The sequence below is a fragment of the Phyllobates terribilis genome, unplaced genomic scaffold (genome assembly GCF_046119375.1).
Source record: "Phyllobates terribilis strain yellow unplaced genomic scaffold, ASM4611937v1 Scaffold_12__6_contigs__length_324123572, whole genome shotgun sequence".
Classification (NCBI taxonomy): domain Eukaryota; kingdom Metazoa; phylum Chordata; class Amphibia; order Anura; family Dendrobatidae; genus Phyllobates; species Phyllobates terribilis.
The window spans coordinates 218,622,901-218,646,936 of record NW_027362772.1 but is presented as its reverse complement, the minus strand read 5'-3'; the positions used below and the strand labels follow the sequence as shown (position 1 = coordinate 218,646,936).

The window sequence follows — 24,036 nt, the reverse complement described above, 5'->3', positions numbered from 1 at the left end:
CCTGTAAAATAAATGATAGATTTTATAAATTGCTCACAATCTGTATCATCATTTTACCAATGTGTCCCTTATGTTTTCATTTTAAGTAAAGTTTATATTCACTATCTGTTTATTACAAGTGTGGGGTACACTACTTCTTCATACGCCTACACTGTAACAACACTTTACATAAATGTTTACTGAAAATGAAAGTTCTTGTTTTTCTGCATCAGTAGCCAACCGATTACGGATGCCCAAAAATTAGAACTCAGAATGCGCCCCACACCCACCAAAGGCTTCATGAAATCTAATATTTTATTTTGGTACTATTGTTTTTATAAAAAAAATAAGTAGCTAATTATATATTAAGAACAGATCACATAACGGTCTTACAAGCTGAATGGTTACATGCAAAACAAACAAGTTTACAAAAATATTTCCAATACAGAAAAAAAGAGAAACTCAAATTGAATAATAAGTATCCTAACTCCATAACTAGGCTGAGTGTGTGGGGCGCATGAGAGACCATTTTTGTGGCTCTTATGTACCGTTACTCACGAAATGATTTCATCAGATAACATGACTCGACTGCAGAGGCACGTGTGAAGATTCCAGAAGAAGGTTTATTTTCCAGCTGAATTCTTGTAGATAAGCACCATTTCAGTAGGTAAAAAGAACTTACACTGAACCAGAGATGCAGACACATGTGTTTCTTAACATGAATGGCATACAGAATGAGGAAGAAGAAGGGAGAGGTCACTGGCATTAGAGCTACATCAGAACTACAATTGGTATTGTGGTTCTCCTGATGAACAAGTTGGTTCAACTTCAAAATGCGTTGACACTAAACCGCATGAGATATCCCTCATCAAGTCCTCTGGATTAATTGAATCTAGCACAGCAGCACAGACTACTACTCCTATCCTCCCACCAATTGTTCTACACGGCCGCATTTGCCAACCTGAGTGTACTTCAGCAGCTGTCACACCTTGATTCCTCAGTGGTGAATTAAGCAACCCCAAAAGGTGAGCAATTCCTATACCTCTCATCTAGACCTATTTCTCCACCAGATAAGACCCTATTATGCTTGGTGTCTCCCCCTCTTTTTAGTTGCATCAGAACTACTGGTAGAGCAGGACAGACTTCTAAAAGAGGCATATCCAGCAGCATAATGATAATACAATACTGTCTGCATGATTCTTAAATCATGGGACATGACACTTCTCATCTGAAATCTTTAGATTTCACGATAATTCCAGATCGACTTGATGTCCACTACTGTTCTAGGAACCTGAAAGACAAAAAAGAAACAAACATGCAACTATAAACTGCAAACAACTGTAAAGTCCAATTTACAGTTGGTGACATGTAGTCCACAACAGTAGTAGGATAATCCAAGTCCAATTGGAAACCCAATTTCGGATTGGGGAAGCCACAACTTGTAAATACTTCCCCAGCCTAACAATCCAATGGTGAGTGTTCTAAGTTCTAACACAGCTTTAGATAAGCAGAGGTATGCTCCACACCGAAAGCTGTGTCCAGCAGTAGTGCTTCATGCGATTCCTTCTCTTATGAGGCACTGAGCGATATACATCAGACGTCCTACAGCCTGCACAACAGATGACCAGCTCTAAAAGCATCCCAAGCTATAAGGCCTCAGCTTCAACCTTGGTACCATAGACATGTGGCATATAGAGACGGCTAATCTAATCTCCCCGTCGGCGTCTAGCTCCTCAAGTTCATATGCTTTGCTGGCATCAAGAGAACAAGGAACCTTATATAGAAGGCTTGGAGGCGACAGCCAAGTGTTGTTGCTAAGGCTAGATGCAGCCAAGAGTCCTGTTTCATGATCAGTTGGGCACAGGCCAGGGGAGATGTGATAGCACTGCTCAGGAGTCACTTTGGCAATTTCCATTGCTGGTACAGCAGTACAAAGTTCTAGTCTTGGAACGGAGTGAGCAGGTTTTAGGGTTAGCTTGATCTTACCTAGGACAAATTTGCAATATACCTTGTTGCTTGCCTCAGAGGTCCTCAGACAGGCCACTGCAGCTATGGCCTCTGTAGATGAATCAGAGAGAATGTGATCTTCTCTTTTGACGACAGCTGAAAAGTACTTTAAGGAATAACAACGTGGGACTTGGAGATGTTCTATGACCTTCGGAGATTGCCTCCACGTCTCCCACCATTATTGTTTCTGGGACGTTGACGGAGTGTCCAAATTAGTGTTCTCAGCAGTCAACTGTCTCAGCCGTATCTTGCCTTGAATGGTAATGGGTGTTATAAATTCGAGAGGATCATAGATGCTGTTTATAACAGATGAGACTTATTGTTTGGTGAAGGATTTATTTCACAGGTAGACACTTGGAATGTGAATGTGTCCTGTTTAATGTCCCACAGCAGACCAAGGCTGCATTGCATGGGAGAAACATCAGAGCACAGATCTAGGTTCTTTAAGCTCATTGCATGGTCCTCAGACGGGAATTCTTTGATTGCCTCCTGGTTGTTGGAGATAGTCTTATGAAGTCTGAGGTTTGCTGCAGACATTTCCTATGTCCTAGAGAGCAGATCAATTGCCTTTTCACTTGTGGGCAAAGACTTAAATCCATCATATATGCAGAAGTTCTTCTCACTAAATAAACAAGCATCAGGTCCGTACTCTCTCTCATCTTCCTGGGCTGTTCGTCTCAGTCCATATATTGCCACAGCAGGTGAGGGGCTGTTGCCGAAGACATGTACCTTTATCCGGTAATCTATGATCTTGTTGTGGATGTCACTGACCTTGTGTCATAGGAACCTGAGGTAGCTTCTACTGTCTTCCCTCACGATAAAACAATTAAAAATTTGCTAGATGTCAGCCATTACTGCAAAAGGTTCTTGTCTGAAGTGAATAAGTACTCCTATAAGGCTGTTGCTTAGGTTAATTGAAGTAGAAATCTCAGCACCACAAAAAAAGGGACTATAGGACTTGTTGCAGTGTTATTTATTTTGATCCAGCAAGGAGTCAAAACAGATATGGTCTCAGTTTGGACCATATCTGTTTTAACTCCTTGTTGGATCAAAATAAATAACACTGCAGCATGACCTATATTCCCATTTTCTTTTTTTGTGGTGCTGAGGTTTCTACTTCAATTAGTCTGGACGACGAGTACCTTCCTCAAGCACATTATACTTAAAAGGACAATGTTGCTGGTCTTTCTCCTTCATCTATGATATTTAGGCTAGGCCTAGTGAGGAGCAGGCTATTGAGATAGATGCCTTCATACTGAGCACTGGAGTCAAACATCACTCTGATTTGGCTAGGTTTGCTTGGGTGATAGACATCAAAGGATGGAAGGTACCAGCATTATTCTCTTTCTTTTAGTAGTGGTGCAGGCTCTGCATAATCTCTGTCAAAGTTATTCTGCATGTAGTTGATGAAATGTTTCCAAATCTCTTTAGGGTGTGTTTTAAAGATGAAAACCTTGCAGTTGCTTGCTGCAGATTGCTTGTCAACTTTGTTCTCGGAGAACGAAAAGGTAATGGTACTATCCAGCTGTAGAAATCATCCTGGGAGAATTCCTTTTCCATAACCTTTATGAATTCTTTGTTCTCTCTTGCAGGTGCCAGTGACGGGTCCCCAGGGCCTCGGGGCACTCTTTGGGAGAAATCACGGTTTCTGGCCCAGGGCGGTCAGTGCACAAAGGGGTATCACTTATTAGTAAAAAGTTCAGAGAGTTTGTAACGCCACCTGTGGTGTCTGGTGAGGATCACCAGCGCTGCGGCAGTCCACTGAGGCTGATGTTAGGGGCAGCTATGATGGAACGGCTCCCCACAGGTGTAGCAGGCCTCAGGGCAGTATGAAGGAGAAGAGTAACATAGTAACATAGTTTTTAAGGTTGAAGGAAGACTAAGTCCATCTAGTTCAACCCATAGCCTAACATGTTGATCCAGAGGAAGGCAAAAAAAAACCATGTGGCAAACACTAAGCTCCACATTGGGGAAAAAAATTCCTTCCTGACTCCATACGACAATCAGACTAGTTCCCTGGATCAACGCCCTATCAAGGAATCTAGTATATATAACCTGTAATATTTTACTTTTCAAGAAAGGCATCTAGGCCCTTCTTAAATGTTAGTGAATCACTCATTACAACATCATGCGGCAGAGAGTTCCATAGTCTCACTGCTCTTACAGTAAAGAATCCCCGTCTGTGATTATGATTAAACCTTCTTTCCTCCAGATGTAGAAGATGCCCCCTTGTCCCCGTCTCAGGCCTCAGAGTAAAAAGATCAGTAGAAAGGTCTTTGTACTGTCCCCTCATATACTTGTACATAGTAATAAGATCACCCCTAAGCCTTCTTTTCTCCACAGTAAATAACCCCAAGTGTAATTACCTGTCTTGGTATTGCAGACCCCCCAGTCCCCTAATAACCTTGGTCGCTCTTCTCTGCACCCGCTCTAGTTCAGCTATGTCTTTCTTATACACCAGAGACCAGAACTGTACACAGTATTCTAAGTGTGGTCGCACTAATGACTTGTATAGAGGTAAAATTATGTTCACCTCATGAGCATCTATGCCTCTTTTAATGCATCCCATTATTTTATTTGCCTTTGCAGCAGCAGCCTGACACTGGCCACTAAACATGAGCTTGTCGTCCACCAATACGCCCAGGTCTTTTTCAGTCACAGTTTTGCCCAGGGATTTACAATTAAGCATATAATTATACATTTTATTTCCTCTGCCCAAGTGCATTACCTTACATTTATCCCCATTAAAGCTCATTTGCCATTTATCAGCCCAAGCTTCTAGTTTACATAGATCCTCCTGTAATATTAAATTGTCCTCCTCTGTATTGATTACCCTGCAGAGTTTAGTGTCATCTGCAAATATTGAAATATTACTCTGTATGTCCCCTACAAGGTCATTAATAAATATGTTAAAAAGAAGGGGGCCCAATACTGACCCCTGTGGTACCCCACTGTTAACTGAGACCCAGTCTGAGCGTTTTCCATTAATAACCACCCTTTGTTTCCTATCACTGAGCCAATTCTTAACCCACATACATATATTTTCCCCTATCCCCATTGTTCTCATTTTATGTATCAATCTTTTGTGTGGAACCGTATCAAAAGCTTTTGAAAAGTCCATATACACAACATCCACTGCATTTCCTTGGTCCAGTCCAGAACTTGCCCCCTCATAAAAACTGATCAGATTAGTTTGACAGGAACGGTCCCTCGTAAACCCATGTTGATATTGGGTCATGAGGTTATTCTTCTTCAGATACTTTATCATAGCATCTCTTAGGAAACCCTCCAGGATTTTACCCACAGTAGAGGTTAAGCTTACCGGCCTATAATTTCCAAGTTCAGTTTTTGTCCCCTTTTTGAATATTGGCACCACATTTGCTATACGCCAGTCCTGTGGTACAAACCCTGTTATTATGGAATCTTTAAAGATTAAAAATAATGGTCTATCTATGACGTTACTTAACTCCTGCAGTACTCGCGGGTGTATCCCATCCGGGCCCGAGGATTTGTCAACTTTAGTGATTTTTAGACGCCGCCATACTTCCTGCTGGGTTAAGCAAGTGACATTTAATGGAGAATTTTTGTTATCACTAATCATGTTGTCTGTCATGCGCTTTTCTTGTGTAAATACGGTTGAAAAAAAATCATTTAGCATATTGGCTTTTTCCTCATCCTCATCCACCATTTCACCCAGACTATTTTTAAGGAGGCCAACACTATCATTTTTTTAGTTTTTTACTATTTATGTAGTTAAAGAATATTTTGGGGTTATTTTTACTTTCTCTGGCAATGATTCTCTCTGCCTCAATCTTTGCTGCCTTGATTTGGTTTTTACATAATTTATTTAATTTTCTATATTTATTTAATGCCTCATCACTACCTACTTGCTTTAGTTCTCTAAATGCTTTCTTTTTGTCACTTATTGCGCCCCTTACAGCTCTATTTAGCCATAGTGGTTTCCTCCTATTTCTAGCATGTTTATTCCCAAAGGGTATATATTGTGCACAGGTCCTATTCAGGATGTTAATAAATGTCTCCCATTTGCTTTGTGTAGCTTTATGTCTCAGGATATCGTCCCAGTTTATTGCACTAAGATCATCTCTCAACCGTTGGAAATTTGCCTTCCTGAAGTTTAGTGTCCTTGTAACCCCTCTACTACACATCTTATTAAAGGTTACATGAAAACGTATTATTTTGTGATCACTATTACCCAAGTGACCCCCAACTCGTATATTTGATATGGGGTCTGGCCTATTGGTTAATATTAGGTCTAGCAGTGCCCCCCTTCTTGTTGGGTCCTGAACCAGTTGTGAAAGGTAATTGTCTCTCATAGTTGTCAAAAACCTATTACCTTTGCTTGAACTACATGTTTCTGTCCCCCAATGTATTTCAGGGTAGTTGAAGTCTCCCATAATAATGACTTCTCCTTGAGTCACTGCTTCATCTATTTGCTTTACGAGGATATTCTCCGCTACTTCCATTATTTTTGGAGACTTATAACAAACCCCTATCAGTAATTTATTATTTTTTCCCCCTCCCCTTATCTCCACCCACATGGACTCTACATTTTCATTAGATTCACCTATATCCTCCCGCAAGACAGGTTTTAAGGATGATTTTACATATAAACACACACCCCACCCTCGCTTGTTTGTACGGTCATTTCAGAACAGACTATAGCCCTGTAAATTAACTGCCCAGTCATGGCTCTCGTCCAGCCACGTCTCAGATATCCCTACCATGTCATAAATATTTTCCAACAAAATTAATTCTAATTCCTCCATTTTGTTGGTGAGGCTTCTGGCATTAGTGTAAATGCATTTTATGTATCTCTCTGTACCTCTATTCCTTCTTACTTTATTGACTGTTCTAACCCCCCCCCCAATTTCTTTATTTGTGCCTAGGTCACTATCTGCACTATCTTCCCCACCTATAAAATGAATATCCTCCCCCCCAATCCCTAGTTTAAACACTCCTCCAATCTTCTAGCCATTTTCTCCCCCAGCACAGCTGCACCCTCCCCATTAAGGTGCAGCCGGTCCCTAGCGTAGAGTCTGTAACCAACTGAGAAGTCGGCCCAGTTCTCCAGGAACCCAAATCCCTCCTTCCTACACCAGTTCTTGAGCCACTTATTTATCTCCCTAATCTCCCGTTCCCTCTCTGGCGTGGCACGTGGTACCGGTAGTATTTCAGAGAATACCACCTTGGAGGTCCTTGCTTTCAGCTTGCAGCCTAATTCCCTGAAATCATCTTTAAGGACCTTCCACCTACCTTTAACTTTGTCATTTGTGCCAATGTGCACCATGACCGCTGGGTCCTCACCAGCCCCTCCCAGTAATCTGTCAACCCGATCAGCGATGTGCCGGACTCGAGCGCCAGGTAGGCAGCACACTGTTCGACGATCCCTGTCTTTGTGACAGATTACCCTATCTGTTCCCCTAATAATTGAGTCCCCCACTACCAGCACCTGCCTGGCCTGCCCTACTCTCCTATTTCCCTCTTTACTGGAGCTGACACTCCTCCGGCTTTCAGGGGACATGCCTTGCTGCAGTAGTGCTACCCCTGTACCGTCACTCCCCTCATCTGCCAACTTTGCAAACTTATTGGGGTGTGCCAGATCAGGACTAGCCTCCCTGGCACTCTTCCCTCTACCCCCCTTCTAACTGTCACCCAACTAGCGACCTCACTGTCCTGCAGCTCCCGACTACCACCCTCCCCCACATCTACCCCAGTGAGCTGCTGCTCAGTGAGCAGCAGACTCCTTTCCATGTTGTCAATGGATCTCAGGGTTGCCAGCTGCTCATTTAGATCCAGTATCTGGGCTTCCAAACGCACAACGTGCACACATCTCACGCAGCAGTAAGCAACCCCGACCGGCTGTTCAAGGAATGCATACATGTGGCAAGATGTACACTGGATAGCATTGTCAATAATGGAGCTCATTTCCTAATGGGGATTGCAATAGACAGAATGTTAAGTAGTGCGCTGGGCATTGTAGTGCGGGGGAGGAGGAATGGCGCCGGTGAAGAAACAGTCAGAGGCAGTTCGATGCAGTCGTCCAAGATTTTACTTACATTTCTTAGGCAATTCACAAGTGCACTTTACAGGTGAAGGCCTCCCTCGTCGCGCCGCGTCCACCGGACAGGGGTTCAATCCTTCTTCAAGCAGCTTAGGAATGCCTGGCGGAACCCCACTTTCTCGTGCTCCTACTTTGACCGTCTTTACACTTGGTCCTTCTCGCCTCTGCCCTACGCTGCCCACTCTCAATCCCGCTCGGGTATGCTGAAGTCCTTCCTGTACGTCGGATCCGGGACCAACCTGACCCCCTGGAGAATAGAATGAAGCAACCGATCCCTCCTGACACCTGGCAGGAGCGGGGCGTACGGGTGCCATCCTGCACGCACCGTACCCCCTGGGATCCTTTCCTTAGAACGGAGCCTACTCTCTGCTCCCCTCCGGGGCCTCTATCCTGGGCCCTAACCTATGAAGCAGAGCTCCTAATGAGCCTCTGCTCCCGGACTGTTCCTCTGAACAGCCCTCACTGAAAAACTCTCTCTCCTGTTAAGTTGTCTACCCTTTTATATATCTTCTGTATAAGTGCTTACTGTATCTTCTTCCTCCACTCACACCCACCATTGGTTCCCCCTACCTTCGGGTTCCCCCCACTCCAGCCAGGGACAGGGCTCAGCAGCTGCGCTCTGCATGTTGCCCCTCCAGCCGGCCTGGAGCAGTGTAGTGATGGATGTAGGTGTTGGGGTTCCGGGCAGCACTCCCATCTTACCTGAGAGAAGGGAGACACCACACCTCGGGGTGAGGTGCAGTAACTCTGTGGCGACTGAACCCTCAGGGGCGCCACACCAGCTTGTTGTCTTCACTTGTAGAATTGAACACTGTTGACCCGAGGCTGTCATCACAGGACAAGAACGTGTTCATGTTGTCAGGGGTTTCTTGTTGCCACTTACTGTCACTCAGCTTCTCCTTCACCCAGTAATGATTTGGGTATGGCTGAAAGTAAGTGATGGGACCATTTGGCAGGATACAAGTCTTAAATGAGGAAATCTTTGTTGGCCTCTTCATCTTATCTGTGCAGACATTTCCTATGATAACCCAGCCTAGATCAAAGTGTTGGGCAAATGCAGCATCATGTGACATAATCAGAATATCAACACTGTTGTCAATGGTTGATATCTTGTTTGCTATAGTCATTAGATGAGGCTGATGAAGAGCAGCCTCTGGGGTTGGGATCTCTTCCCTATTGGATGGTATCTGGTTGCACTTAACGAGTGTGGGTAGATGTATCTCCACAGTGTTCTCAAGAGAAGCTACTATAATTCCACTGGCTCTTCTCCAAGAGAACTCTGTAACACCACTACAGGTACCCAAGGTATAAGAGTAAGAATTTCCCTTTAAGTTGAACAGAACAAAGAGTTTTGACCTTGCAAGTGACCAATTGCTTTGATTGGCCATGGTCGTGTACACCCTTTTCCGCAGACTTCTGTGTATGAAGAAGATACTGTGGTAGGACTTGCTGCTTGCTCTGCATTCTCCCTGCCATGGCTTGTGGTAGATAAGAAAGGTATAAGCTGTGCAGAGTTAAGTTGGGATGGATAGAGCGTTTGTCAGTGGTCCTCACTGTCACATTCCAATCACTTAATAGCAACATTACAGTCTTTAGCAAAGTGTTCAGTAAAAACAAAACATCTGTAACATACCCAATCTTTTTCAGAAGCTCCTTGTGTTCCTGGAGTGGTTTCTTTTTGAAACTGATGCACTTCTTTAGCGAATGTGACTTTTTTAGGAATGAGACACAGTTGATTAGGGATTTCAACCTTTTCACCTTTGTTGCTCTTAACTGGAGCTGATGTAGGTGTGGGAAGAATATCAGTCTTTTTCATTGACACTGGACCACTGTGGTTTCTGTTATTAGAACGTGGACTCTCATACTTAGTAGAAGATAAACCAGGGCCGCTGGGTTCTCCATAGGAAAAGCTTGGGTCAGTCTTACACACTGCAATATATTTGATAAACTCACAGAAGTAGGAAAACGGAGGAAAAATGAATTGGTTTCCTCTTTTGTATGTTAACCCAAGTGTGGTCCACTTTTCTTGAATATTGAATGGCAGGTTAGAGACTATTGGGTTTACCCCATGAGCAGTTTCCAGGTAGCTGAAGCCAGGTAGGTGCGTGTCTGCCTTGGCCAGCTGGAGCTCTAACAGTAGGTCGCTGAACTCTTGGAATTTTCTATGATCTGTTCTTACTGGATAGTTTTGGAAAATCCTGTAGTCCCTTGAACAGCAAATTTTCTATGGTTTCAGGACTGCCAAAGCTTTGTTTTAGTCTCTCCCATGCAGCCATGAGACCAGCCACTCAACTGATGTGGACAGATCTGAGTCTCCTGATCTGCTCTGCATATTGTGGCCCAAGCCACCTGATCTGCAGATCTAGCTCTTCAGCAGCAGTGATGCCAAAGTCACTAAGTATGGTTCTAAAGGCACATTTCCAATCTCTGTAGTTTTTGGGCTGATCATGGAACCTTGTGAGGCTGGTTTTAGTAAGTTTGCGGCTAACCATGTACCTTGCAAAGTCAGATATGTCAGTCTCTCTGATTTTGGAAAGACAACTGTTGGTTGAGTAGTGTTATTTATATGGTCAGTGGCGTCTTGACCTAGGAATGCAGGAGAGTATGGCGCAGCATAGGAATTTAGTCCAGTAACCGGTTTAATGTGCATAGTTTCTTCAACGCATGGAACTGGAACTGGGTTGTTGAGTGGAGATGGAAAAGATCCCACTCCAACGAGCACTTCATCACACAAACCTACTCCTCATCTCTCATATCCTCCCTGTCTCACAACCCTAAACAACTATTCAACACTTTCAATACTTTCCTCCGTCCCCCAGCACCTCCTCCCTCTCATGTCAGCTGAAGACTTTGCCTCATTCTTCAAGCAGAAGATTTACACCATCAGAGAAAGCTTTGGCCTAAAGTCCCCACATTCCCTCCTCATAAACTCTTTCTGCAAAACCAGCTTCTCTGCCATTACAGAAAATCAACTTTCCTCTCTTCTCTCCAGATCACATCTCACCACCTGTGCACTTGACTCAATCCCATCCCACCTCATCCTAAACTACACCACAGTCTTCATTCCAACCCTAACCTATCTCTTCAACTTATCACTAACAACTGGTGTCTTCTCCTCATGCTTTAAACATGCCTTGATCACACCCATCCTCAAAAAGCCCTCCCATAACCTATCCTCTGTGTCTAGCTATTGCCCCATATCACTTCTCCCCTAGGCCTGAAAATGACTGGAACAGCATGTCCATCTTGAACTGTCCTTCCACCTCCCTCACCTCCTGCTCCCTCTTTGACAGATTACAATCTGGCTTCCGATCGCTTCATTCAACCGAAACTGCCCTCACTTGTTAAGTCATCAATGACCTACTAACTGCCAAAGCCAAGCATCACTACTCTGTGCTCCGTCTCCTTGACCTATCCTCTGCCTTCGACACAGTGAACCATTCCCTCTTACTATAAATTCTCTCATGTCTTGGCATCACAGACTTGGCCCTATCTTGGATCTCTTCATAACTAACCGACTGGACATTCAGCGTCTCCAACTCACACACCACCTCCTCATCTCAACCCCCTTTTTTGTCAGTGTCCCCCAAGGTTCAGTTCTATGACCCCTGCTCTTCTCCATCTACACCTTTGGCCTGGGACAGCTCATAGAGTCTCACGGCTTTCAATATCATCTCTGTGCTGACTACACACAGATCTACCTCTCTGGACCTGATTTCATCTCCTTACTAATCAGAATTCCACAATATATGTCTGCTATTTCATCCTTCTTCTCTGCTCGATTTCTAAAACTGAACAATGACAAAACAGAATTCATCATCTTTCCCCCATCTCACTCAACCCCCCCCAAAAGACCTATCCATCAAAGTCAATGGCTGCTCACTCTCCCCAGTCCCACAAGCTCCCCCTTGACTCTGCTCTCTCATTCAAGCCACATATCCAAGCCTTTTCCACCTCCTGCCTACTCCAAAATATTTCCCGGATCCGTACATTCCTTAAAGGGAAGGTGCCATACAAATTTTTTTTTTCCAACAGTTGAAAAAATGTAAAGTATTATTGTTTTAATTTAAAAAATATATATTATCATTTGTTTTTAATGAAGTTAAAAATGGAAATACCAAACCCTTTTAAATGATTTTTCATATTTTAACACTTGGGAGAGCAGCTGCTGAAATTTGCCATGAAAACCTTGTGTACAACTATCTCACATTACGACTGTAGTAAATGTGGGTGGGGTCTGATCACGTGTGTGATGTCACTCCTCTCCTCCCCTTCTGGGTGTTTGCTAAAGCAGGGTTCCCCAACTCCAATCCTCAAGGCCCACCAACATGTCATGATTTCAGGATTTCCTTAATATTGCACAGGTGATGGAATTATTGCCTGTGCAGGTGATGGAATTATCCCCTGTGCAATACTAAGGAAATCCTGAAAACATGACCTGCTGGTGGGCCTGGAGGACTGGAGTTGGGGAATCCTGTGCTAAAGGATAAGAAAGGATGAAGTTTAGGATCACAGTGCAGAGACATTTTGTTGGTGACTGCAAAGTCATATTGACAAGTAGACAGTGTCACCGAGGACAGCCGGCAGCATCGGTTCTGTTAGTTGGTGCTGCTTGTATCATAAACTGGGGTTAGATACGTGAACTGTATCATGTTCTGCAATTCAATACGCTTAGAGTAACACATGCTGGGATTCGGTACAGGGCTAAGTGTATTTTATTACATGATGGGATTAGATATTGAGTTCAGCAGTGTATCACACAGAATGTGATTAGATATGCAGTATCTAATGTATGTAATGTGTGACCCTGCTCCGTCCACTTCTATGGGACCAGTGGTGTAATGTGTGACTCTGCTCAATCTACTATATTACTACTCCCATAGAAGTAGACAGTGCGAGGCCGCACATTACACCACTGCTCCCATAGAAGTGCATGGAGTGGGGGTCACACATTACACCACTGATCCCATAGAAGTGGACAGAGCAGGGTCATACACTTCTAAGGTAGCAGTAGCGTAATGTGTGACTACACTGAATATAATTTTTTTTGGGAAGGTGGGGGGGTCAATTAATATGTGACCCCTCTCTGTCCACTTCTACTGGAGCAGTGGTGTAATGTGTGACACTGCTTCGTCCACTTCTATGGGAGTAGTGGTATAATGTGTGACTTCACTCCGTCCATTACATTACTACTACCATATAAGGAGACAGAGCGGGGTCACACATTACACTACTGCTTTCATAGAAGTAGACAGAGCAGGGTCACGCATTAATTGACACCACCCCTCAAAAAAAAAATATTCTGCGGGTTCACGGAACAGCATATCTGGTAACTTTGCAGCCCTTACAAAGTAATTTTCATCCTATTGATCCCCCTACATTCCCATATAGTTCTCCATATAGTCCAATTGGCCCCACATTGCTTTCCATATAGTACAATAGGACCCACATAGTGCTCCACAGTATAATGCACCCCATATAGGGCGACATGGACAGTGGATCAGCATGGATCAGAGGAGCAGAGATGACATGGGCGTGGCAGTGGCTTTATCCATTGGTAAGCATCAGGGCTGTGGCGGTGTCAGCATCAGGGCTGAGGAGGTGAAGGGCCAGGCATAGTGCTTTTGTGCAGAGGCAACAATATGAGCGGGGGATGCATGGAATATGAGAGGGGGGGAGAGACATGGAATATGATGGGGGAGAAATAGATGGAAATTGATGGGGGGGGGGACATGGAATATGACAATATGTCTCTCCCCCATTACATTCCATGTCTCCCCCCATCATATGCCATATCTCTTCTCCCCATAATATGCCTTCTCTCTCCCCCATATCATTCCATGTGTCTCCCCCAGTCACGGGTTTACCGCAACAGAGAGGAGCTAGAAGACTGCAGCTTCTGAGTTCACGTACTCCTGCTTTGAATAGAAGCACTTCTCCCTCTTATTAAATGGTGCTGGTTTCTTTCAGCAGTGCAGGAGTTAAACTGCTCAGCTTTGAGTCTCTGTAGATTCCTTCTTGGAAGTTCTCAGCTGTGCACTCCCCTCTCCTATATAATCTCTGCTCTGGCAATCTGGCTTGCCAATGTTAAGTCTTGTACTGCCTGGTGTGGAGTGGAGAATTCGGCGTTTGGTAGAGGCGTTTAAGGAGAGTTGTTCTGTGACTGTTACTTGGTGTTTTGACTGTGTGCATAGTCCCAGCCTCTTATATTTTTGTTTACCCTCCTAATCCCTTCGGTGTTTTCCTCTGTTGTTTGTGAGTGCATATTTTGTATGTTTGGTATTTTCATTTATCCCTGTACGTCCTTCCCTTGTTTGTCTGGTTTGTGTATTTACATACCCTATTTCTCTCCACTTCCCTGGGTGGGGGAGGGGACAGATAAGGGCTGATTCAGCAGAACAGCAAGGTACGTGGCCCCAGCATCTTCACCAGCAGAAGAAACCTGGGGAGGAGGGATGGCTGGATGCCCCTAGCGTTAGGGACAAGGTAGGAGCCCCTAGTCCAGGGTTATCAGGCAACAGTATCATGACACCCCCTCATATTCCATGTCTCTCTCCCCATCACATTCCATGTTTCTCTCCCCATCACACTGCATGTCTCTCTCACCCTCATATTCCATGTCTCTCCCTCTCATATTCCATGTCTCTCCCCATAACACTGAACGTCTCTCCCCCTCATATTACATGCCTCCCCCCTCATATTCCCTGCTTCTCCCTGTCATATTTCATGTCTCGACCCACCACATTTCATGCTTTACCCCCTCACATTCCATGTCTCTCCCCCATCACATTGCATGTCTCTCCCCCTCACATTCCATGCTTCTCCCCATCACATTCCATGCTTCTCCCCCTCATATTCCATGTCTCTTCCTCCATCACGTATCTCCCATCATAATCCATGTCTGTCCCCCATCACATTCTGTCTCTCCCCATCACATTCCATGTCTTCCCCCCTCATAGCCCATGCATTTTCCCCCTCATATTCCATGATTCTCCCCATCACATTCCATGTCTCTCCCTCTCATATTCCATGCTTCTCTCGCTCATATTCCATGTCTCTTCCCCTCACATTCCATGTCTGTCCCCATTATATTCCATGTCTCTCCCCCTCATATTCCATGTTTCTCCCCATCACATTCCATGTCTCTCCCCAATTACAATCCATTACTCTCCCCAATCGCATTCCATGTCTCTCTCCCCCTCACATTCCATGTCTCTCTCCCCCTCACATTCCATGTCTCTCTCCCCCTCACATTCCATGTCTCTCTCCCCCTCACATTCCATGTCTCTCTCCCCCTCACATTCCATGTCTCTCTCCCCCTCACATTCCATGTCTCTCCCCCTCATATTCCATGTCTCTCCCCTCATCACATTCCATGTGTCTCCCCATCATATTCCATGTCTCACCTCCTCAGATTCCATTTCTCTTCCCTTCATATTTTATGCTTCTCCCCTCATATTCTATGCTTCTCCCCCTCATATTCTATGCTTCTCCCCCTCATATTCTATGCTTCTCCCCCTCATATTCTATGCTTCTCACCCTCATATTCTATGCTTCTCCCCCTCATATTCCATGTCTCCCCCATCACATTCCATGCTTCTCCCCCTGATATTCCATGTCTCTCCCCATCACATTCCATGTGTCTCCCCTTCATATTCCATGTCTCTCCCTCCATCACGTATCTCTCCTCATATTCCATGTCTCTCCCCCATCACATTTCATGTCTCTCCCTCCTCATATTCCATGCCTTCTCCCCTGTTCATATTCCATGCTTCTCCCCGTCACATTTCATGTCTCTCCCTCTCATATTCCATGCCTTCTCCTCCTCATATTCCATGCCTTTTCCCTCTCATATTCCATGCTTCCCCCGCTCATATTCCATATTTCTCCCCCGCTCATATTTCTTGCTTCTCGCCCACTCATATTTCATGCTTCCCCCCTACTAATATTCCATGCTTCTACCCGCTCATGTTCCATGCTTACCCCCCGCTCATATTCCATGCTTCTCCCCCACTCATATTCCATGCCTTCTCCCCATCACATTTCATACTTCTCCCTCGCTCATATTTCATGTCTCTCCCCTGCACATTCCATGTCTCTCCCCATCATATTCCATGTTTCTCCCCAATCAAATTCCATGACTCTCCCCAATTACATTCCATGCCTCTCTCCCCCTCACACTCCATGTCTCTCCTCATGTTCCATGTCTCTCCCCCTCATATTCCATGTCTCTCACCCTCATATTCCATGACTCTCCCCCATCACATTGCATGTCTCTCCACCTCATATTCCATGGTTCTCCCCATCAAATTCCATGCTTCTCCCCCTCTTTTTCCATGTCTCTTCCCCTCATATTCCATGTCTGTGCCTCCATCACGTATCTCCCCTCATATTCCATGTCTCTCATCCATCACATTCCATGTCTCTCATCCATCACATTCCATGTCTCTCCTTCATCACATTCCATGTCTCTCCCCCATCACATTTCATGTCTCTCCCTCCTCATATTCCATGCCTTCTCCCCTGTTCATATTCCATGCTTCTCCCAGTCACATTTCATGTCTCTCCCTCTCATATTCCATGCCTTCTCCTCCTCATATTCCATGCCTTTTCCCTCTCATATTCCATGCTTCTCCCCCTCATATTCTATGCTTCCCCCGCTCATATTCCATGTTTCTCCCCCGCTCATATTTCTTGCTTCTCGCCCACTCATATTTCATGCTTCCCCCCTACTAATATTCCATGCTTCTACCCGCTCATGTTCCATGCTTACCCCCCGCTCATATTCCATGCTTCTCCCCCACTCATATTCCATGCCTTCTCCCCATCACATTTCATACTTCTCCCTCGCTCATATTTCATGTCTCTCCCCTGCACATTCCATGTCTCTCCCCATCATATTCCATGTTTCTCCCCAATCAAATTCCATGACTCTCCCCAATTACATTCCATGCCTCTCTCCCCCTCACACTCCATGTCTCTCCTCATGTTCCATGTCTCTCCCCCTCATATTCCATGTCTCTCACCCTCATATTCCATGACTCTCCCCCATCACATTGCATGTCTCTCCACCTCATATTCCATGGTTCTCCCCATCAAATTCCATGCTTCTCCCCCTCTTTTTCCATGTCTCTTCCCCTCATATTCCATGTCTGTGCCTCCATCACGTATCTCCCCTCATATTCCATGTCTCTCATCCATCACATTCCATGTCTCTCATCCATCACATTCCATGTCTCTCATCCATCACATTCCATGTCTCTCCTCCATCACATTCCATGTCTCTCCTCCATCACATTCCATGTCTCCACCCCCTCATATTCCATGCCCTGTCCCCCTCATATTCCATGCCTTCTCCCCTGCTCATATTCCATGCTTCTCCCCATCATATTCCATGCTTCTCCTCCTCATATGCCATGTCTCTTCCCCTCATATTCCATGTCTCTCCTCATCACGTCTCTCCCCCTCATATTCCAAGTCTCTCCCCTCATATTCCAAGTCTCTCCCCTCATATTCCATGTCTCTCCCCATCATGTCTCTCCCCCTCATATTCCATGTCTCTCCCATGTCTCTTCCCTTCACATTCCATGTCTGTGCCCATCATATTCCCTGTCTCTCCCCCTCATATTTCATGTTTCTCCCCAATTACATTCCATGACTCTCCCCAACTACATTCCATGACTCTCCCCAATCGCATTCCATGTCTTTCCGCAATCACATTCCATGTCTTTCTCCCCCTCACATTCCATGTCTCTCCCCCTCATATTCCATGTCTGTCCCCCTCATATTCCATGTCTCTCCCCCATCACGTCTCTCCCCCTCATATTCCATGTCTCTCCCCTCATCAAATTCCATTTGTCTCCCCCTCATATTCCATGTCTCACCTCCTCACATTCCATTTCTCTCCCCATCATATTCCATGTCTCTCCCCCTCATATTCTATGCTTCTCCCAGTCATATTCTATGTCTCCCATATCACATTCCATGCTTCTCCCCCTCATATTCCTTGTCTCTCCCCATCACATTCCATGTCTCTTCCCCTCATATTCCATGTCTCTCCCCCATCACATTTCATGTCTCTACCCCCTCATATTCCATGCCTTTTCCCCATCACATTCCATGTCTCTACCCATCATATTCCATGTCTCTACCTCTCATATTCCATGCCTTTTCCCCCTCATACTGCATGCTTCTCCCCCTCATATTCAATGTTTCTCCCCCTCATATTCAATGTTTCTCCCCGCTCATATTCAATGTTTCTCCCCGCTCATATTTCATGCTTCTCGCCCACTCATATTTCATGCTTCCCTCTACTAATATTCCATGCTTCTACCCGCTCATGTTCCATGCTTATCCCCCCGCTCATATCCCCTGCTTCTCCCCACTCATATTCCATGCCTTCTCCCCATCACATTTCATACTTCTCCCTCGCTCATATTCTATGTCTCTCCCCCCTCACATTCCATGTCTCTCCCATCATATTCCATGTTTCTCCCAAATCACATTCCATGCCTCTCTCCCCCTCACATTCCATGTCTCTCCTCATATTCCATGTCTTTCCCCCTCATATTCCATGTCTCTCCCCCTCATATTCCATGTCTCTCCCCCTCATATTCCATGTCTCTCCCCCTCATATTCCATGTCTCTCCCCCTCATATTCCATGTCTCTCACCCTCATATTAGAGGTCTCTCTCCATCACATTCCATGCTTCTCCCCATCACATTCCATTCTTCTCCTCCTCATATGCCATGTCTCTTCCCCTCATATTCCATGTCTCTCCCCATCACGTCTCTCCCCCTCATATTCCATGTCTCTCCCCATCATATTCCATGTCTCTCCCACTCATATTCCATGCTTCTCCCCAATCACATTCCATGTCTCTTCCCAATCACATTCCATGTCTCTCCCCAATCACATTCCATATCTTTCCCCAATCACATTCCTTGTCTCTCTCCCACTCACATTCCATTTCTCTCCCCATCATATTCCATGTCTTTCCCCGTCATATTCTATTCTTCTCCCCCTCATATTCCATGTCTCCCCCATCACGTTCCATTTTTCTCCCCATCACATTCCATCCTTCTCCCCCCTTATATTCCACGTCTCATCCTCATCACATTCCATGTCTCTCCCCAACCACATTCCATGTCTCTCTCCCCCTCACATTCCATGTCTCTCCTTATATTCCATGTCTATCCCCATCATTTTCCATGTCTCTCCCCATCACAAACCATGTCTCTCATCCATCACATCCCATGTCTCTCATCCATCACATTCCATAACTCTCCCCAATCGCATTCCATGTCTTTCCCCAATCACATTCCATGTCTCTCTCCCCCTTACATTCCATGTCTCTCCCCCTCATATTCCATGTCTGTCCCCCTCATATTCCATGTCTCTCCCCCTCATATTCCATGTCTGTCCCCCTCATATTCCATGTCTCTCCCCCATCACGTCTCTCCCCCTCATATTCCATGTCTCTCCCCTCATCAAATTCCATTTGTCTCCCCCTCATATTCCATGTCTCACCTCCTCACATTCCATTTCTCTCCCCATCATATTCCATGTCTCTCCCCCTCATATTCTATGCTTCTCCCCCTCATATTCTATGTCTCCCATATCACATTCCATGCTTCTCCCCCTCATATTCCATGCCCTTTCCCCCTCATATTCCATGCCTTCTCCCCTGCTCATATTCCATGCTTCTCCCCATCACATTCCATGTCTCTCCCCATCATATTCCATGTCTCTCCCCCTGAGATTAGATGTCTCTCTCCATCACATTCAATGCTTCTCCCCATCACATTCCATGCTTCTCCTCCTCATATGCCATGTCTCTTCCCCTCATATTCCATGTCTCTCCCACTCATATTCCATGCTTCTCCCCAATCACATTCCATGTCTCTCCCCAATCACATTCCATGACTCTCTCCAATCGCATTCCATATCTTTCCCCAATCACATTCCATGTCTCTCCTCATCACGTCCCTCCCCGTCATATTCCATGTCTCTCTACCCCTCACATTCCATTTCTCTCCCCATCATATTCCATGTCTTTCCCCGTCATATTCTATTCTTCTCCCCGCTCATATTCCATGCTTCTCCCCGCTCATATTCCATGCTTCTCCCTGCTCATATTCCATGCTTCTCCCCCACTCATATTCCATGCTTCTCCCCCACTCATATTTCATGCTTCTCCCCGCTCATATTCCATGCTTCTCTCCGCTCATATTCCATGCTTCTCCCCCACTCATATTCTATGCTTCTCCCCCACTCATATTTCATGCTTCTCTCCGCTCATATTTCATGCTTCTCCCCGCTCATATTCCATGCTTCTCCCCCACTCATATTTCATGCTTCTCCCTGCTCATATTTCATGCTTCTCCCCTGCTCATATTTCATGCTTTTCCCCGCTCATATTCCATGCTTCTCCCCCGCTCATATTTCATGCTTCTCCCCTGCTCATATTTCATGCTTCTCCCCCGCTCATATTCCATGCTTCTCCCCCGCTCATATTTCATGCTTCTCCCTGCTCATATTCCATGCTTCTCCCCCACTCATATTTCATGCTTCTCTCCGCTCATATTTCATGCTTCTCCCTGCTCATATTCCATGCTTCTCCCCCACTCATATTTCATGCTTCTCTCCGCTCATATTCCATGCTTCTCCCCCACTCATATTTCATGCTTCTCTCCGCTCATATTTCATGCTTCTCCCTGCTCATATTTCATGCTTTTCCCCGCTCATATTCCATGTCTCTCCCACCTCATATTTTGGCCTCTGCACAAAAGCACCATGACTGACCCTTCACCGCCGTAGCCCTGATATTGACTGGCCCTGATATCCCCCCTGCCGCAGCCCTGATACTTATCAATGGATGAAGTTACCGCCATGCTCCTCCGGTCCACGATCCTCACTGCTGTCCGCAGCTCCTCCGGTCTCTGCAGCTCCTCTGGTCTCCGCAGCTTGCCCTCCAAGTAACCCAGGACCTGTTATGCCAGAAGTGAACAGTACAGCTTCCGGTTACAGGTCCTCGTGACAGAGGGTAAGTGGAGCTCAGCGGATAGCGCTGGGCTATCATAAAATTGAGCCCGGCCACACCTACAGCTATGGATTGGGCAGCAATGTCTCCTTTGGCCAGGGGCTGCTGTATTTGCAGACTGTAAGTGTCGTGCAGCGACCCTTACAGACCTGCAAAGTAAAATTGCAGCCCCCAGTGGCTGCATTAAAAATTAATTAAAAAGAAAAAATATAAATACAATTATACGACTGTATTATGAGTAAGCACAGAGTGGATCGGGCTGGGAGGAAATCATGAGTTTGTAAAAGTTAAATTAGAAGTTGCAAAACTTAGGTTTGGTGGAGGAGGGCGCGTGGGGCAATCAAGTGAATAGTCTAAACAACAGTGCTCATGCTGAAATTTCAGAATCAAGGATGGTGAGGATGAAGTGCATTCCCCTAACTTGAGAGAGAATATATGTCCACTGCGATAAATAAATAATTTTCCTTTTTGCAGTCTATGAATCTGCTAACCAGTTAGAGTATAAAAGTCAATGAGTGCATTACAGGGAACAAAAGGAGATTCCTGTTAAAAATATTGTTACTTATTATTATTAATAATAATAATAGTACTAATAATAACTCTTATAATAAGTATAACACTAATAGTAATAACACTGATAATGTTAATAATAATAACAACAATAATAAAAACCATTAGAATAATAAGAATGACACTACTAATAAGGGCATTACTGAGAGCACTCTGCACATTGTTCATGTAAGCAGAGGGCATTATATATGTCTGCACACATCTACACAGAAACACCGAAGCCTCAAACCAATTTACCCAGTAAGGCAAGAGCAGATTTTCTAAAATAAAAAAATTTAAAAAATCATACGAAGACGTCTAAACCACATTCAAAGGAAATGTGTTGTATATAAATAGAATAGTAGTACAATAAAAAAAAATGATTTGTCACATATGAAATGTCCGTGCGCAGCATTACTCAATCAATAGTCTGCAACCTGTGGTTCCCAAGCTGTGAAAGTACAACTCCCAGCATAACCTGGCAGACGTCAGCTGTCAGGGCATGCTGGGAGTTGTAGTTCTGCAACAGCTGGAAAGCCATGGGACCATTGCTAAAGATAGGGAAACATTTAACACTGAGGTCAGAGGGTAAAAACATTTTAAATAGTAAATCTGGGAAAAAAAGAACCAACGACAATCGCTATGTATAAATGATACAGTCAGTGAGATATAAAGTCATCCTCACTACATGTGTAATAAAAAACTATCAATTATATTTGAAATTTATGATACTTACTTCATTGAAATACAGGACTCCAAAAACATCTGAATTCATGGTCAATACGGAGGCTCGGCACAGAAAGTAAGCGGAAGAAGTGAGCGATAAAATTGCAGCTGAAAGGCTTAAAACTGTACAAACGGCTTGTTCAGCCGGAGAAGAAGATTTTCTAATATACTCGCACTTGGCTGTCAAACATGAACCGTTTAGGGAACTTAGGTAAATGATACTTCTGAGCTACTATCCTTCTCAGATATTTCTTGTATGCAAAGTGTGTGGGTAACACTGCCAGCGCCTGTAAGTCACACAAGAAGACTAGACTCCTAATTTACAGTAATAATGAGAGATTTTACCTGGTTTAATTCACTTCAGAATCTGGATTAAGATATTATTAATTATTTTACTCACTTATATAGTGCCATTAATTCCGCAGCACTTTACAGACATTATCATCACTGTCCCCATTGAGGCTCACAATCTACATTCCCTATCAGTATGTCTTTGGAGTGTGGGAGGAAACCGGAGAACATACAAACTCCTTGCAGATGTTGTCCTTGATGGGATATGAACCCAAGACCAAAGCTCTGCAAGGCTACAGTGCTAACCACTGAGCCACTGTGCTGCCCATGGAGGACTATATGGAGGACTATGGGGTGCATTATACTATATGGGTATGTAGGACATAGGAAGCCGAATACAATGATACCTTGATATCTGTGATCCAATGTCTTATTCCAGAGAAATCCATGTTTTTCTTAAAATGTAAATGATCTATTAAGATCTATGGGCCTGAAATAGATCTCACTGAGAATCTGCTTCCAGAGTTTATTTTGCATGAAAGGGGCGATACCAGCGTGAGACATGTAATGACTGACAGTCTGCTCTCCTGACCTACATGTCTCATGCTAGTAACGCCCCTTTTATTTAAAATATACCCTGGAGGCAGATTCTCAGGGAGATCAATGTCCGGCCTATAGATCTTTATATATTACGAAAAATGTGGATTTCTCTGGTATAAGACATCAGATCGCAGATATCAAGGTATCATTTTATTCGGCTTCCTATGGCCTACATGCCCATATAGACAACTTAGGAGGGATGATCCTATGGACAGATGCCCTTTAAACCAAATTTAGTATTTATTTATTTAGTTAGTTCTTTTTAATTCATGCAGATGTGTGAATGTAGATCTTGGCAAGAGTATTATGTATGAACTCTGCATACTCTTAGAAGCTATTGTGTAATATTTCCTGCCCGGTTCACACCTTCAGCCACAAATATGATTTTATAAGTATTTTTTTTTATGCCAAAATGACCCAGAAGCCACACATTGTAGATGATTGACAATCTGACACACTCCCTCACACTATAAGAAGGTTCTGTAACTTCTTGTTCCAGTGAAATTGATAAGATCAGCTTTGGGCAAAATGCATGAAGCAAAGTCCAGAATATGGGGACAGGAACATTCATCAGCACGTGCTGCACAGTCTTAATCTTTGAGCACGCGTGCTTTATTGCGCTTATTCAGAGATACTTGAGTGCGGGAGACAGTGGCAGTTCTGCATGCACACACTTCAAGGGGATCTGTCACCAGGTTTTTGCTATGTATTCACACACAGAGCAGTTAATTATGAGGCACAAGACACAGAGGCCCTGAT

At 44.5% G+C, this 24,036-nt stretch overlaps 1 protein-coding gene across 1 annotated transcript in view; it reads right to left on the bottom strand.

Moving 5' to 3' along the window:
• Window positions 1-22,600, bottom strand: part of CXCR5 (C-X-C motif chemokine receptor 5) — a 66,334-nt gene extending 43,734 nt beyond the window's left edge. The window contains exon 1 of the mRNA XM_073657850.1: window positions 22,397-22,600. Within this exon, the coding sequence (XP_073513951.1) occupies window positions 22,397-22,435 (39 nt within the window). The 5' untranslated portion in view covers window positions 22,436-22,600. The remainder of the gene's footprint in view (window positions 1-22,396) is intronic.
• Window positions 22,601-24,036: the final 1,436 nt, after the last annotated feature.